General features: G+C 37.6%; 1 protein-coding gene across 3 annotated transcripts in view; it reads left to right on the forward strand.

Moving 5' to 3' along the window:
• LOC114324132 (protein SEMI-ROLLED LEAF 2) overlaps positions 1 to 15681 on the forward strand; it is a 59707-nt gene extending 44026 nt beyond the window's left edge. For all 3 annotated transcript variants that reach the window (XM_082915957.1, XM_082915956.1, XM_082915958.1), the window contains exons 13-19: positions 924 to 996; positions 8433 to 8560; positions 8797 to 8997; positions 9079 to 9219; positions 9298 to 9426; positions 14291 to 14503; positions 15114 to 15681. In XM_082915957.1, coding sequence (XP_082772083.1) covers positions 924 to 996; positions 8433 to 8560; positions 8797 to 8997; positions 9079 to 9219; positions 9298 to 9426; positions 14291 to 14503; positions 15114 to 15269 — 1041 coding nt within the window. In that variant the 3' untranslated portion in view covers positions 15270 to 15681. The remainder of the gene's footprint in view (positions 1 to 923; positions 997 to 8432; positions 8561 to 8796; positions 8998 to 9078; positions 9220 to 9297; positions 9427 to 14290; positions 14504 to 15113) is intronic.
• Positions 15682 to 15719: the final 38 nt, after the last annotated feature.

Genomic DNA, 15719 nt, shown 5'->3' on the forward strand with positions numbered 1-15719 from the left:
ATTTTTACATTTTAAGTTCTTCAGCTTTTCTTACGAACGATTAGGCCTTTAGTGCTTCTTAAATTATGAATTTATTTGCTTAAAATATTCCCGTAAAAATTTCAGCAAGAGATGAAATTCTTGAAATCACAATTAAACGGTATCAAATTTAAATGTCTTTTAGACAAACTTGAGTGCCTCACTATATCAGTAGACTATCAGCCATTCTTGTGCATTAAAGAAGGAATAGACTCAAATAATAATAATAATAATTATTAGTTTTATGCCTCAAAATGGAAATAGCATTTAGCTATAAACAAGATATGACTTGTATCATGCTTTACACACTTTCTTTTTTTAATAATTTAGTTAGACACAGTTCTAAACAATTTAAATATTTTTTCTAAAGGAATATTAGGCTTTTTCTTATAAGAACTTGTGCTGCGTAAACCTGTAGGAAATTTAAAAACTTATGTCTACATATTTTAACTTCATAGAAATTTGTTTCAACTTGATATAGATTATTGAAATATGAATTTCTAAGATTGATTTTCTGCTTATACAATTGACCTTGGGTTGCTACGAAAAGAAGGCAAATAAAGGTTTAATCATGCATCACTAAAAGATGATTGGATCTCTTTATTTTTTGAGATACCCTTTTGCTACATTATAGATTTACAATCATGTCCTTATTTGAACTTGATGCTCTATCAGATTTTTATTATTTCTATTTTTGTTGGCCTTAATACTGATGCTTCATTTATTCTCTTGTAGCTTCTCTTCCAAAGATTTCACACTGTTCTTTAATATGCATGACTTTGAAATATTAATATATTTGTTGATTGTTTTGTGTTCCTTGTTCATGGTAAACTATTATTTACTCATCATTAAGGTGCTCCTCTATTGTCATACCTTTTGTTTTCTTATTGTCCGTTGTCATGTAGAATTCCAGTCAAGAGGCTCTGATCCAAGGTTTCCAGCTAGCATTTTCCTTGAGGAGCATTTCTCTTGGTGCTGGTATGCTCTTGAAGTTAATTTTGAATTTCTACGACATTTCGACATGTATTAGCATTGATTGAACTACTATCCTATTTGCCTTGTTTACCAAACCGTTGCTTGAGTCTTTATTATGAAAGATTAGATGTATCAAAAGAGGATGAGTGTTTCTTTCTTTTTTCTTTTTCTTTTTTTTCTTGGGAGAAATAAGGAAACCTGTGTTAAAAGGTTTCGAAGCAGCAGAGGTACAAGCCCTGTACTTGCAAAATATACATGAGAAAGAGGGAAACAATAAGCATTCCTTTTGTAGATATCTCCTTTACCAACACGTGTTGTAGACACTTAGACCTTGATGTTTACTACTGTGCTATAGACCTACATGTGCCAACCTTCAAGGGACACGTGTCAGGCCCATGTTGAAAAGTGATTAGCATTCCTTTTGATCAGCAACAAAACAAATTTGGGGCAGATATGAGCCGGTCCTGTGGACCGGAATTATTTATCAAAGGGTCCTATTCAATTTTCAGTGATAAATTTATCACTATAAAAATATTTTAACAAAAATACAAATCAATTAGTTACACTTCTCACATCATATTCCAATACAAATTAACACAAATAAACTACAAATGAATTAAAACTCAAACAAAAGTCAAATGTGCCAATTGTTTATCACTTTGATAAATTTATCAGTATCATTATCAATACCAAATGATCATTCCACAAATACAAAACACATCTAAAAAATCTCAAAATTTTCACATCATCAAAAAAAAAAAAAAAAAACTACTTAGGATTTATGAGTAAATAAATTCAGTCAATAGGACCTGCTAGTAATTATACCTAGAAAATTTTTATAAAGGGAGAATAGCCTATTGCATAAGCTTTAGTCCTAAGAACAATGCTCAAACAAACGTCCTAGCGGTGTAGGAGTCCTGTATTGCAAGAGGCAAGTATTGAGTTAGTTGCATTGCTTGAGGTAATTACAACAAGAAGTTATGTCACACACGCTTCTATCAACAATATTGCACTGCACAACCCAAGTGCCTAGGTCAAGAGGCAGGACCTAGGTGCACTGATGTCTTCTATACACACCACAGGACTTTGGGGGATTTTATGGCTTGAGGGCTAGAGATGCAAGTTTTTATGTGGAGCAGGCCAGCTCTACCTAGAGAGAGACCATGCTGCTGGGTTCATGTACAGAATCTAGAGGATAGAGGATGTTATGATCCTATCCCACCCCAAACTTAGTGTTAGAATTTACCATCACCTACCACCACTACCACCTAACCTACTCCACTAAACCTAACCCACTACACCACTACCACCTCACCTACTCCACTAAACCTAACCCACTACACCACTACCACCTCCACTTCACCTACTCCTCACCTACTACACTCACCCTCTCCTATATAATGAGCCACTCACCATTTGTAATATCAAAAACATATCAATCAATAATAATACATACAATTTATTCTCTCTCTTTCTCTATACATTATTTCTTACATGGTATCAGAGCTGGTTTAAAACCTAGTATTTTCGCTTCCCCGGCGGGCGGCAACCTCACCTTAGCCGCCCGCCGGACCTCAACCTATTCCGCTGATAAAATCAACAAAGATTTGTGCAACTGTAGTCATGTGTGAGGCTGATGGAGAAGAATTCTTCACCTCATATGACGAGACAGTCTGGAACTGGAAACACTGCAACATTCTGCTCTGGAATTCTGCAGCAGCTAGATTATAGCTTGGTTGAGTGCCAAGCTTTGGTTCTTCCACCCACTCTTGAACTTGCCCAGCAAAGTGTGAAGGTTCATGCTTGTGTTGGAGGGACTAGTGTGCGCGAAGATCAGCGCATTCTCTCCAGTGGGGTTCATGTTGTTGTTGGTACTCCTGGTCGTGTGTTTGACATGTTGCGGAGACAATCACTTCGCCCTGTTTACATCAAAATGTTTGTCTTGGATGAAGCTGATGAAATGCTGTCACGAGGTTTTTTAAAAATCAGATCTATGATATTTTCCAGTTGCTGCCACCCAAAATCCAGGTTGGGGTGTTCTCAGTTGCTACCACCCAAAATCCAGGTTGGGGTGTTCTCTGCCACAATGCCACCAGAGGCTCTTGAAATCCCCACTAACAGTGTCCACTTTTGACCCAAACCATTTTCAATCCATCATTTCTCCTTCACCTTTTGCACCCCACTCACCGACTCTCTCTCCACTTTATCACATGGGTTTGTCCCTCTCTCTCCTCCATTTGATTTCAAAAATCACTTATTTTTATTTATTTTTTCCAAGTCACTTTTCCTCTTTTTTAAATACCCCACTTTATTTTGAAACAATCGCACTGATGTTTTTCATATAATCATATTTTTTATCTATTTTCTTTCTCCCTTGTTTTCTTTCATTTTATTTTTATTTTTTCAACAAAACACTCCAAAAAAAAAAAAAAAAAAAAAAAAAAAAAAAAAAAAAAAAAAAACAACAACAACATCATTTTACAAACTTGTCATTTCTTCATGCCGGGGATCAACCCCGATCAGCATTTTACACCATAAAAAAAAAATAAAAAATAAAAAATAAAAATAAAAATAAAAAAAAACACAAAACAAAACAAAACACAACCAACACAAATCGGAACAGTGGGATTTTTCTTCTCGCCTATTCTGCCGGTCTTTTCTTCTTGCCACCGTCTTGGGCGGCCCTTGCCGGTGTTGCCTCCGTGTTTCCCACTCCACTGGGCATGATCACTCCTCCCTGCCCCTCCACTGCAACATATGGCGGCCCTCCAAATCGGAACATAAAACTGGCCTTCCGCTTCAGCTCCTTGTTTTCCGCCTTTAGCACACTTATCTCTGCTCGCGCATCCTTATACATGCGTTGGAGCAGAGCCAGTTGGGCGTTTAACTGCTGCACCTCATTTGTCCTACTCTGCAGCCGGTTCGACAAATTTGTAACCGCAGTCATGGTTTCCACACATGACTTCAAGGTATACTGATTGGCCTCCACATCCGACTGCACCGCCATTTTTTGCTCCACCGACCGCATCGGAAAGTTCAACGGAGCAAAACCAGAGGTGTTTGGTTGAGGTTCACGGGCCACCGCACCTGTTATCTCTCCTGTTGACTCGTTGAGGTCGGGAAAGAGAGTGAGCAGACCACGGGAAGATGAGGCCATGTTCTGGGTAGCTGAACGGGAAGAAGAGGCCATGTTTTTTGGGTTGCTGAGTGTTTCCGAGAAGGGTTGGATACAGAGTATTTACAGATTGTTTCAGAATGACAAGTTCAGAGGTTTCAGTCTGGTTTGGTTTCCTCCGCCTTCGCATTGGTTTATATTGACACTGACGACGCGGCCGACACGCCGCTCTGTTGCTCACGTGCCTCGCCGCGTCTACCGGCTCACCTTTTGATAGCTCGACGCTTTCTGTCAGGCACGCCTTTTGATGAAGTGGGCGCGCCTTTTGAGGGCGCGACTTTTGAGGGCTCACTATATATATCCATATATATATATATTTGGGCAGCCTATATACACCATCATACAGTGTATTTTTTAAGGGTCCGACAAGACTCTGTAAACTGTCCCGACATTGATTCCGGTTAGCTCCTTTAAGGGTCCGACAAGACTCTGTAAACTGTCCCGACATTGATTCCGGTTAGCTCCTTTATGGGTCCGACAAGACTCTGTAAACTGTCCCGACATTGATTCCGGTTAATTTCTACAAGGGTCCAGCAAGACTCCGTAAACTGTCACAACAACTGTCACAACAGTGTCTGTTACAACGGTCCGACATGACCCCGTAAACTGTCTTCTACATCGGTCCGACATGACCCCATAAACTGTCTTCTACATCGGTCTGACACGACCACACAGTGTCTGCTACAACGGTCCGACATGACCCCATAAACTGTCTTCTACATCGGTCTGACACCGCCATCCAGTGTCCTCTACACCGTTATGACACCACCATACAGTGTCCTCTACATGGTTATGACACCCCCATACAGTGTCCTCTACAACGTTATGACACCACCATCCAGTGTCTTCACCAATGGTCTGACACGACCATACAATGTCTCCTATCCTTTTTTATTTTTATGTATTTTCTTGTTTTGTTCCTCTCTTCAAACTCAAGTTGGTTAGTTTCTATCCTCCTTGAGTTTGCGGGGGGCTGTTAGAATTTACCATCACCTACCACCACTACCACCTAACCTACTCCACTAAACCTAACCCACTACACCACTACCACCTCACCTACTCCACTAAACCTAACCCACTACACCACTACCACCTCCACTTCACCTACTCCTCACCTACTCCTCACCTACTACACTCACCCTCTCCTATATAATGAGCCACTCACCATTTGTAATATCAAAAACATATCAATCAATAATAATACATACAATTTATTCTCTCTCTTTCTCTATACATTATTTCTTACACTTAGATAGAGTAGTGACTGGCCTGTAGTCATAGACTACTACAGGCCTAACTAAACAAACATATAATACTCCTGTAAAATTTTGGGATAAAACTGCTTCAATTAGTGGAAGCCATTTAATTCTTAACTTTATTATCCCACAAACATCCATTTAGAACCGTGCATAAATAAATGAGAGGGGCACTTACCAATCAGTCTTATTAACTACACTTATTTACCTACAGGTCCTAACTGATAAATTTATCACTATAAATTTATTTATAAAAATAAGAAATACTGATAAATTTATCAATAGGACTTAATGGGTAATGAGTTCCAAAAGTAGGACCATTGGTAATTTACCCTAAATGAGGAAATGAAACATTTGTTGTTGTTTATTATACCTTCATAGGTTCAAACACGAAAGGAGTACAAATTTTACAAGAGCAGAACAGCTTGTTTTTTCCAAAACTAAATGTGTACAAAGTTTTCAAACTTCAGGTCTTTTCTAAAACAGGGCATGCAAACTTCCAAATGTCTATCCACATATACCCTTAGCTTCAAAAGTGAAACCTTCATGCTCTATCATCACCACCTACATATATAGGGAAGAGGGATGAGCCAAAGCCTAATGAATAGTAATATATCAAAGCTATTTTGAAAGGATATCTCCATTTCAAAAGATTATAAGTAGTTCAAAAATTGAAAAACTTAATTTGCATTTGAAACATAGCATATCTTATGTTTTTCCATTTCACAACACAATGATAATGCCCACCCAGAGGATACGAAACAAAACATAATTGGGTTGACTCCGATTATGTCAAATTCATAATCCAACTCACAATACCAAAACTACTAGTATATTTTGTGTACCCTAATAGCCACTGGACCCAATGCTATTAGTAGATTTATGTCCCCTAATAGCTGCTGAGACGAATACTACTAGTATATTTTACGTCCCCTAGTAGCCGCTTGGAGGAAAGCTTTAGATGATATCTTTATATTTTAAATATAACCAACATACAATATCGTTGAATAATCAAATATTTCATATTCGAAGAATATAAAATAGATTTAAGTTCCAAATAAGTCTTGCTGAAAATAAACTCTTTTCCTTTCGAAAGGTAGGTTGGTCCCACAAAGTAGTTCACCTATAGGCATGAAAAATACAGCGCAAATGATGATTCTTACTCTAAATGCATCAAAATTAAGTGTATATATATATTAGAGGTCTTTTCCTTTAAAACAAGTTATTTTGGAAAATCCATACTTCTCCGGAATCTCATTTTCTTGCATGTTTTCAGTTCAAAGTTTAGTTTTTAATGCTGAAAATAGACTGCAGGTCATAAGGTGTCTCAAAAGAGCAAAATAAAAATTTGCTAGTTGCTGCCATGAATCCATGATCCGCTCGAGTGGCCTGGTCCAGCCTCCTGCCCTTGTCTTGATTTTGGATTTTCTGCACTGCTTTTGCTGTCCTAATTCAAAACTAACATTCTACAGGTTTAAAATCATGTAATAAAGCATTCTAAAGCCATAGGAAATGGAGAAAACTTCATACTTCTCATTCTTCTTGCAAAAATTTAGAGCTTTTCTATACAAAAGCTTGGATTCGTTGAAAACAAGTTTCAAAATTTAAGTTCTTCAATTCTTTCTTGAAAAGATTGTTTTCAAGCAATTCATCCAATTAAAAGGTTATAACTAGGTGTAAAAGCTTGAATTTTACCTCAATTCAAGTTAGGAACAAGTTTAGGGGAAGAATCCAAGCTTTCCCCTTTTCTTTCTCTTCTCTTTTTTCTCCTCCTTTCTTTTCTTTTTTGACAAAATTTCTCTCTTTTCCTAATTTCTTTTGTTTTTATTACTACAGACTAGAGAGACATTCTCTCCTATATATTTATATATATACGCAAGTAGGAGGTGGCACACACCTAATTGAAGTGTTTACTTGGTTGTCACAACTAATTACATCATTAACTTAATTAATCAAAATTAAACTAATTAAGCTAGGTTAGTACTAATTAGTCAAGTTTATGCCACTAATTACACTTAATTAGTCATGTTCAAGTTTACTTAATCTTGATTAAATCCATTAATCCCACTAGATTACCACTAAACCTGATTAGGTTTTTCACACACTGCATAGAAATGATAAGCACATCAGACCAAGGCTATTAAGCACCTTGATTAGAAACATATAAACATGTATGAACATATCATATGGAAAGGAAAGCCTTTCATATTTGTATCTCTAAATTTCCTTTCCATTTCACAGCGAAAGACATAGAGAACTTCAAGACTATAAACATAGACATGTAGGACTTCAGTTTCATATTTATTGGACTCCATTGAATTACAATTATTATTCTCTGTTTTCCATTTTTCCAATAAACTCCCCTAAAAGACAAATAGAAAAAAAAGTATATCCAATTTAGGGCTGGTTTGGTATCACTTACAAAAGTTAAAAAATCAAAAAGTCACTAAAAAAGCAAGAAAGTTCATATTATTCACCTTATTTTGCGGGAAATCTATCCGGTCAACAAAAATGAAAAAGGAAAAGAATTAGTGCAGCCACAAATTCCCATAAAAAAAAATTGAAATGCATGGAAAGTCAACGCAGTGTTGCTGACTGTGTCAGGAAGGGCAATCCGGTAATTTTGATATTTGCAACAATATTTTATTACACATTTTTTTGTAACAAGTCAAAAAGTTTTCCAAACATACATCTTTTTTTTTTTTTTTGTCCTCTACTTTTGTAGTTAAAAAGTCAAAAAGTGCATTTATATAGATCATCCCAAATAACCACTTAGTCTCCCAAAAAGACAAATAATTTAGATTTATACCCATTTATTCCTTCTCGTTATTTCTTATTTTTCATTATATTTAAATGAAATATTCATATAATATAACTATATAAAACTATCTATTTTGCACGTCTCCCCACATGTCATGTCTTGCATCTTTTGAAAATTATCATGTCAGCATGCCCATGTCATGTCCCTGTCCGTGTTTATGCTTCTTAGCATCTTCTCACTTTTGCAGGGCCATTACAACCATCCCGGCGGAGATCCCTCTTTACTTTGGCAACATCAATGATAATTTTTGCAGCAAAAGCATACAATATCCTCCCTCTTGTTCCTTGTGCTAAGGCTGCAGTGACTGGTAATACGGTACGTGGAACAGTATTAGCTATTTCACATTGGCTTAATATGTATCTTGCTACCGCAATGGCTTTCTTACATTTCTGATTGATAAAAATGTTGAGTTGGTTCATCTTCTTTCTTTTAGTGCCAATCTGCATGGTTTAGTGCTAAACACAACAAATACAATGAGATAATATCAGATGAGATTATTGGAGTTGAGCTTACTTAATAATGCTAAACTGATATCCATTGTGCTTGTACAGGTTGATCCATTTCTGCAGTTGGTTGACGATTGCAAGTTGCAGGCTGTTAATAATGGATTAGACAGCTTGGGAAAAGTTTACGGATCAAAGGAAGATGATGATGATGCCTTGAAGTCACTTTCGGCAATAGTAATAAAGGATGACCAATCTAAAGAATCCTTTGCCTCCATGATAGTGAAGACATTGGGAATTTCCTCAAAAGTAAATGTGATATTGTCTTTGAAATTCATAGCTTGTAATTGTATTGGACCATGATAGTGATATTTAAAGATCTTTATGCAGCAAGAGATTTCCACTATGAAGGAGCAATTGCTTAAAGATTTTCTTCCCGATGATGCATGTCCACTGGGAACCCAGTTGTCCATGGAGACACCTGGCCAGATCTACCAGTATGATTCAAAAGATGATAAATCTTTTGATGAGGTATTTACTTTCCACATCCTTCCAAACTCTTCACCTTTTGAAATTTCGTTCACATGTATGTAAATCATCAATGTGCAGGATAAGCCTCCAATGTTTTCAATAGATGATGACGTGGCAGTAAATGCACTTGAAAACCAACCCAATCCTGATTTGCTGCTGCCCGTGGAAAATCCCAGCCTCCTGAGTGTCAACCAATTTCTAGATTCGGTAATATGTCAATTTATTGATCCATTATACTGTTGGTTTGTGCCAATCTACATTCAGTGGCAAATTAATCCAACTAGGAATAATCCGATTAATTTTAAAAGTGATTCTTCTACTGGTTTAGGCTAATTTTATGGCTAATGACCAAACTTCACTGATAATGCTTGTTCTGAATTTTATTTTATTTTTATAAAATAACATCTGTATATGAAAACAGCTGGGGCTTTATTATTTATTATCAACCACCAAAGAATTATCTTAAGAAAACTAATAGTACAGAGTGGGGGGAAGCTCCTACTGAAAATATATATTTATGTAAATGAACAAGATTAATGAGACGCCTAGTCAGAACTACCTAGACCCCTAATTTTTTTGAAAGAATATAATAATTAGGCCAGTGCTCCTTGTAGCTGACAGGCCCCAAAAGATAAAGCCCCGTATCCATGATACAAGGGAAAAAGATAGTCAAAATTGAGGGAAGTAATGGAATCAATTTAGCAATAGCAAGATTGATTAAGTAAACATGCTCTCCGAAATATACATTCCATACAAAACATGATTTTACAAAAGACAAATGCAACCTGTATTCATAATTTTAAATGACATGAATATATATCATATGTGTGTGTACATTTATCATCAAAATAAAGTAAAATTATCTCACCTCATGGCTTACACAAGTAAAAGAGGGCATTCCCTCTATCAAATATAAGTGGCCGGCTAATTACAAAAATTCACATATGGCCCTAGGCCTTACACAAAACAAACAAAAAGGACATTCTGATAATTTTAAAGAATACCAAGATTAGGGAATGATTGTGATATCATCCCCCTTTTATATTAATGAAGATTAATAATTACAAGGGAGTCCTAAAGCATAGAATAATTATAATTGAATAATAAAAGACTATTCTAACACTCCCCCTCAAGTTGGTGCGAAGATATCTCTCATGCCCAGCTTACTTAGGATGTCATGCAATGGTTTACTCCCAACTCCCTTGGTGAGGATGTCAGCGAGTTGTTCACCAGACTGCACAAATGGAGTACATATTGTGCCACTAGTGAGTTTCTCCTTAATGAAGTGGCGATCAATTTCAACGTGCTTTGTCCTGTCATGTTGAACCAGAATGTGAGCGATGTTGATGGCAACCTTATTATCACAGTATAACCGCATGGAGTCCGTCTGATCAATACTTAGATCACTAAACAATAACTTGATCCATAAGAGTTCACACACCTCTTGTGCCATAACTCTAAACTCAGCTTCTGCACTTAACCTAACAACCACATTCTATTTCTTACTCCTCTAAACAACTAGGTTGCTTCCAACAAAGATGCAGTAACCTGAAAGGCTTCCACACAAAGATGATCATGCCTTGAAAAATAAAGACCCTTACCAGGAGCAAACTTCAAGTACCTCAAAATTCTTATGACAACCTCAAAGTGAATATGATGAGGAGCATGCATAAACTGGCTAACCACACTAACAGCAACAGCATTATCAGGACAGGAGTGAGATAGGTAGATGAGGTTACCCACTAAACTCTGATAGTTCCCCCTATCAACAGCGGCTCCTCCTTCATCATCCCCCAATTTCTGATTGGGTTCCAGTAGAGTGTCACAAGTCTTGCAGCCAAGTATCCCAGTTTCCTTCAATAGGTCAAGCACATACTTCCTCTGTGAGATAAATATCCTAGCCTTGGAGCGAGCAACTTCAATTCCTAGAAAATACTTCAAACTCCCCAAGTCTTTGATTTCAAACTCACTTGCTAAATATTTCTTCAACAAAGGTATTTTGTCACTATCATCACCTGTAAGAACTATGCCATCTGCATAAATAATGAGCGCTGTAGTCTTACCACGTAAAGAATGTTTCACAAATAAGGTGTGATCTGCCTGACTCTGTTTGAAGTCATATTTAAGCATAGCTTGAGTGAATCTCTCAAACCAAGCCCTTGGAGACTGTTTGAGACTATATAATGACTTCCGAAGCCGACATACCTTACCCTCTGTCTGATGATCCTCAAAACCAGGAGGAATGTCTATATATAACTCTTATTCGAGGTCACGATGGAGAAATATATTCTTTACATCAAACTAATGAAGTGGCCAATCTAGATTAGCTACTAAGTACTTTGACTGAATTCATCTTAGCCATGGGTGTAAAGGTCTCCTGCTAGTCAATGCCATATGTTTGAGTGAACCCTTTTGCCACAAGTCTAGCCTTATAACGCTCAATAGAACCATCCGTTTTGTGTTTCACAGTATACATCCATTTGCATCCCGCAGGTCTTTGCCCTTAGGTAACTCAGTCAATTTCAAAGTACCATTCTTCCTAAGTGCTTTTATTTCCTCAATCATGAGTTTCCACTCAGAGGTAGCAAGAGCATCCTGGAAATGGTTAGGAATGCTAACAAATGAAATATTTGACACCCTTTCACAGTATATGAGGACGACAAATGAGAGTAGGACACAAAATTTGAGATAGGATGTTGAGTACAAGATCTTACACCCTTTCTCTTGGCAATAGGAACATCAAGATCAATAGGAGTATCAAGATCAATGGACTCGAGTTTCAAAGTTATCTGGACTCTCATGAGAAGCAGGAGGTGGCAATGGGTGAGTAGAAGTGGTCTCTTGTATCCAGTTAACTTTCTATCTGTCTTTGTCCCTGACATAAACTTGTCTGTCCCTATCTTGGGTGACATTGGGTTCTGTAGTCCCAGTAAGAGGTGGTGGTGCAAGAACAACTGGTTCCACCATAGGAATCACAGGAATCTTTTCACACCAAGGCTCCCATTGAAGGGAGGACTGTGACACCGGAGAGGACAAGAAATAGGACCGGGACTCAAAAAATGTGACATCCATGGACACAAACCACTTGCGAGGAAGGTGATAACACTTATACCACTTTTGAGTAGGAGAATACCCAAGGAAAACACATTTGAGGGAGCGAGGGTACAACTTACGACGAGTAGGAGAGTGTGTGGATAAAACAAACACAACCAATTATTTTGGGAGGAAGAGAACAAAGACTCGGAACTGAGGAGGACTTGAAGGAGAGCTTGTTTGTGCAAGATCTGGGTAGGAAGATGATTAATAAGATGGACAGCGGTGAGAACAACGTTGCCCGGTAGGACTGAGGCACACTCATAGAAAAACACATGCACCGAGCCATGTCAAGAAGATGACAATTCTTGCGTTCCGCCACCCCATTTTGTTGAGGGGTATCAGTGTAAGAGGTCTGATGGATAATGCCATGGACAGAAAAATATTGCCCTAATCCAAAATCTATGTATTCCCCCCCTTATTAAAATGAAAGATTTTGACAGTGGCCTCAATCTGAGTACAAATCATCTTATGAAAATTATGGAACACAGAGAAAACCTCACTCTTGTCTCTTATGAGATATACCCAAGTAGTACGAGAAAAATCCTTAATAAATGTAACAAACTAGCGATGACCTTTCACAGACATAACACGAGATGGACCCCAGACATCAGATTGTATTAATGAAAATGAAACTAAACTTTTATTAAAACCGGAAGCAAAAGAAGCTCTGTGTTGTTTTTCAAGTTGACAAGACTGACAAAGAAACTCAGACACATTATTGTTTGCAAAATCAGATGGAAATAAATGCTTAAGTAAATAAAAAAGGATGCCCAAGACGCCGATGCCACAATCATAAATCATCTTGGGTAGTGAGACTCGTGGTGGAAGAGTGAGCAAGCTGGTCCGGTTAATCCAGGAAGTAGAGATCATTTTCTGCACTACTATTACCAATCGTCCTCCTTGTGTTCTTGAAAAAAACAATGATCAGGAAAAAAAGTCACACTAGAATTCAAATCCTTTGTAATACAACTCAAGGATAACAGGTTAACAGAAAATTGGGAACATGGAGAACAGAAGATAGAGGTATGGTAGGAGTGACATGGACTAAACGTTTCCCAAAAATCGAAGAAACAATACCATCTGCAATCTTAACTTTGTCTTGACCTGAAGAGGGCTTAAAGGCAGAGAAAAGATCAGAGTATCCAGACATGATCTGAGACACCAGAATCAATAATTCAGGGCAAAGACTTATGAGAAAGGAAAACACGCGGATAAGAGGTTAAGTTACCTGAGCGTTCAAATGACGAGGAAGATGTAGATGTATTGAGAGCAGTAGAAGACTGGCGGTCCAGCAAGTGGCGCAGAACATCCTCAAGCTCATGAGTAGTCATGCTAGAGAGACCATCAGAAGTTTGGCCAACGGAAGTAGAAGTAGAATCAAGCGTATCAATTGCACTAGACTGATGAGCCCGTGTATGAGAGCCACGTCCTCTAGACTGAGTAGTCATGCTAGAGAGACCATCAGAAGCCTGACTAACGGAAGCGGAAGTAGAATCAAGCGTATCAATTGCACTAGACTGATGAGCCTGTGGATGAGAGCCATGCCGTCTAGACTGGCCTGAAACCGATCACCTCGACCCCCGGATGGAGGCCCATGAAGTGTCCCTTTTGATCTGAAAGCTTCATATATCGTATTTACTTATTTTTTCCTGTATAGCGTGAATGTTTCTGTTAGTTTTTTTCTGTTTGACATAGTAAGGAAACATTTATCAAATAAAAAATGCTCTGTGAAATGGCATGTGTTTAACCATTCTTTTGAAATGAAAGAGCACATGTCTAACTTACTCAGCCATGGTTAATTTATTTACTGCCTTTCTTCCATAAAATTGGACTCACCTATTAATAGAGCCAAACTGTATGTGTAATGGAAATTATTGGTGGAACTTAACTAATTTGAATAAAATTTAGTTAAACCGATCTAAGTTTGTATTGCAGTTAATCTACCTTTACAGAATCACTAATTGAAATGATGCAGGTTTTGGAGACAAGTAGTCAAGTCGGAAGGTTATCTGTTTCTACAGCATCTGACATGCCTTACAAGGAAATGGCTAGCCATTGTGAAGCCCTCCAAAAGGGAAAGCAACGGAAAATGTCTGATTTTATGGGTTCCCAGGAGATCCCGGACAATCTATTGAGCCAATATTGTCATGATTTTAACCAGGCAACGCATGTGCCATCTCATTCCCAGGTTGAGCCGGATTTCCCTATAGTACTTCCATACTACCTGAAATGTTATGATTTCACCTAGTCAGAAGAGGCAGAAAACAGAAATAAAAATTGAATAAAGAATATAAGGGGAAAAAAAAAAGAAAAAAAAAAGAAGAATAAGCTTTCCTTGTAGCTAGTTTTCATTTCTGTGCTACTGGTAAATACTATCACTTTACTGGATGGCTGGCAAATACAACCACGCATGCTTCTGTGAGAAGCTTTGATTTTATTGTTTCTGTAACAATAGAATACTTTGGATTGATTTAATGATAATTACAAGCACTAATATATAGTTTCCGAGACTAAACCCTAATTATAGTCCAAGTACTAAACTACCCTTATACTAGAGAAATATTTCCAAAACAGAATAATAATACAACTCTCACAATTCCTTGGTGTCAGGTAGTTTTGTATCACATGGGTTTAAATCAATCACATGGAAGTTTTAATATGGTTTGAAATTGGAAGATTAGATTTGTGGGTATCGTAGGAAATTTGCCCCTCTTTACACCGTGCATGCATGCGAATCTCAGTATGTGTGTTTATGCATGTTATGCTGACTTCTGATCACGGAATCATTTGAATTGCAGAGTGGGAATCCATTCCTTGACCAGAACTTCGGTGCTAACCCAGCTACAGGTATGACGCCAATGCTGTGCGCAACCGAGTACCAGCATCATCCCGACTTCTTTATGCTACCGGCAGCAAGCCCTTTTGATCACTTTCTGAAGGCTGCTGGTAGTTGAGATTCCAAATGGCCAAGAGAATGGATAAAGCATGTTTTAAACTCAAAGGGGTTGAAGGTCTAATAGTGTAGTAGAGGCTTAAAAGGAAGGACTTCTAGCACTGGCTGTTTTCTAAATTTGCACTGCTGGTTGCTATTGTTGTTGGCAGAGAAGTTTTATCTTCTTTTCTTTTCTTTTTTTTCGGTCATGAGCTTAGTGAATTTGTTGCCAATTCATTTAAGATGCCTTCATTCATTTGTTCTTTTTCTATATTGTGTAGGAGAGGGAATGCTTTTTTAATTAAGTTCCTCCCGATTGTTTTTCTCAGTCAATGAAATGTATATGGTGAATTTCAAGGGAATTTTTGACACATTCTCAAGCCTCGGGTTGTATATTAATATATCCATTGTATTATAATTTTGGGTTATGATAATTGCAATTCAATGGGTTGCCATTAAGCAAAGGTAATGA

The sequence above is a fragment of the Camellia sinensis genome, chromosome 2 (genome assembly GCF_055761805.1).
Source record: "Camellia sinensis isolate YWXY chromosome 2, ASM5576180v1, whole genome shotgun sequence".
Taxonomy (NCBI): Eukaryota; Viridiplantae; Streptophyta; class Magnoliopsida; order Ericales; family Theaceae; genus Camellia; species Camellia sinensis.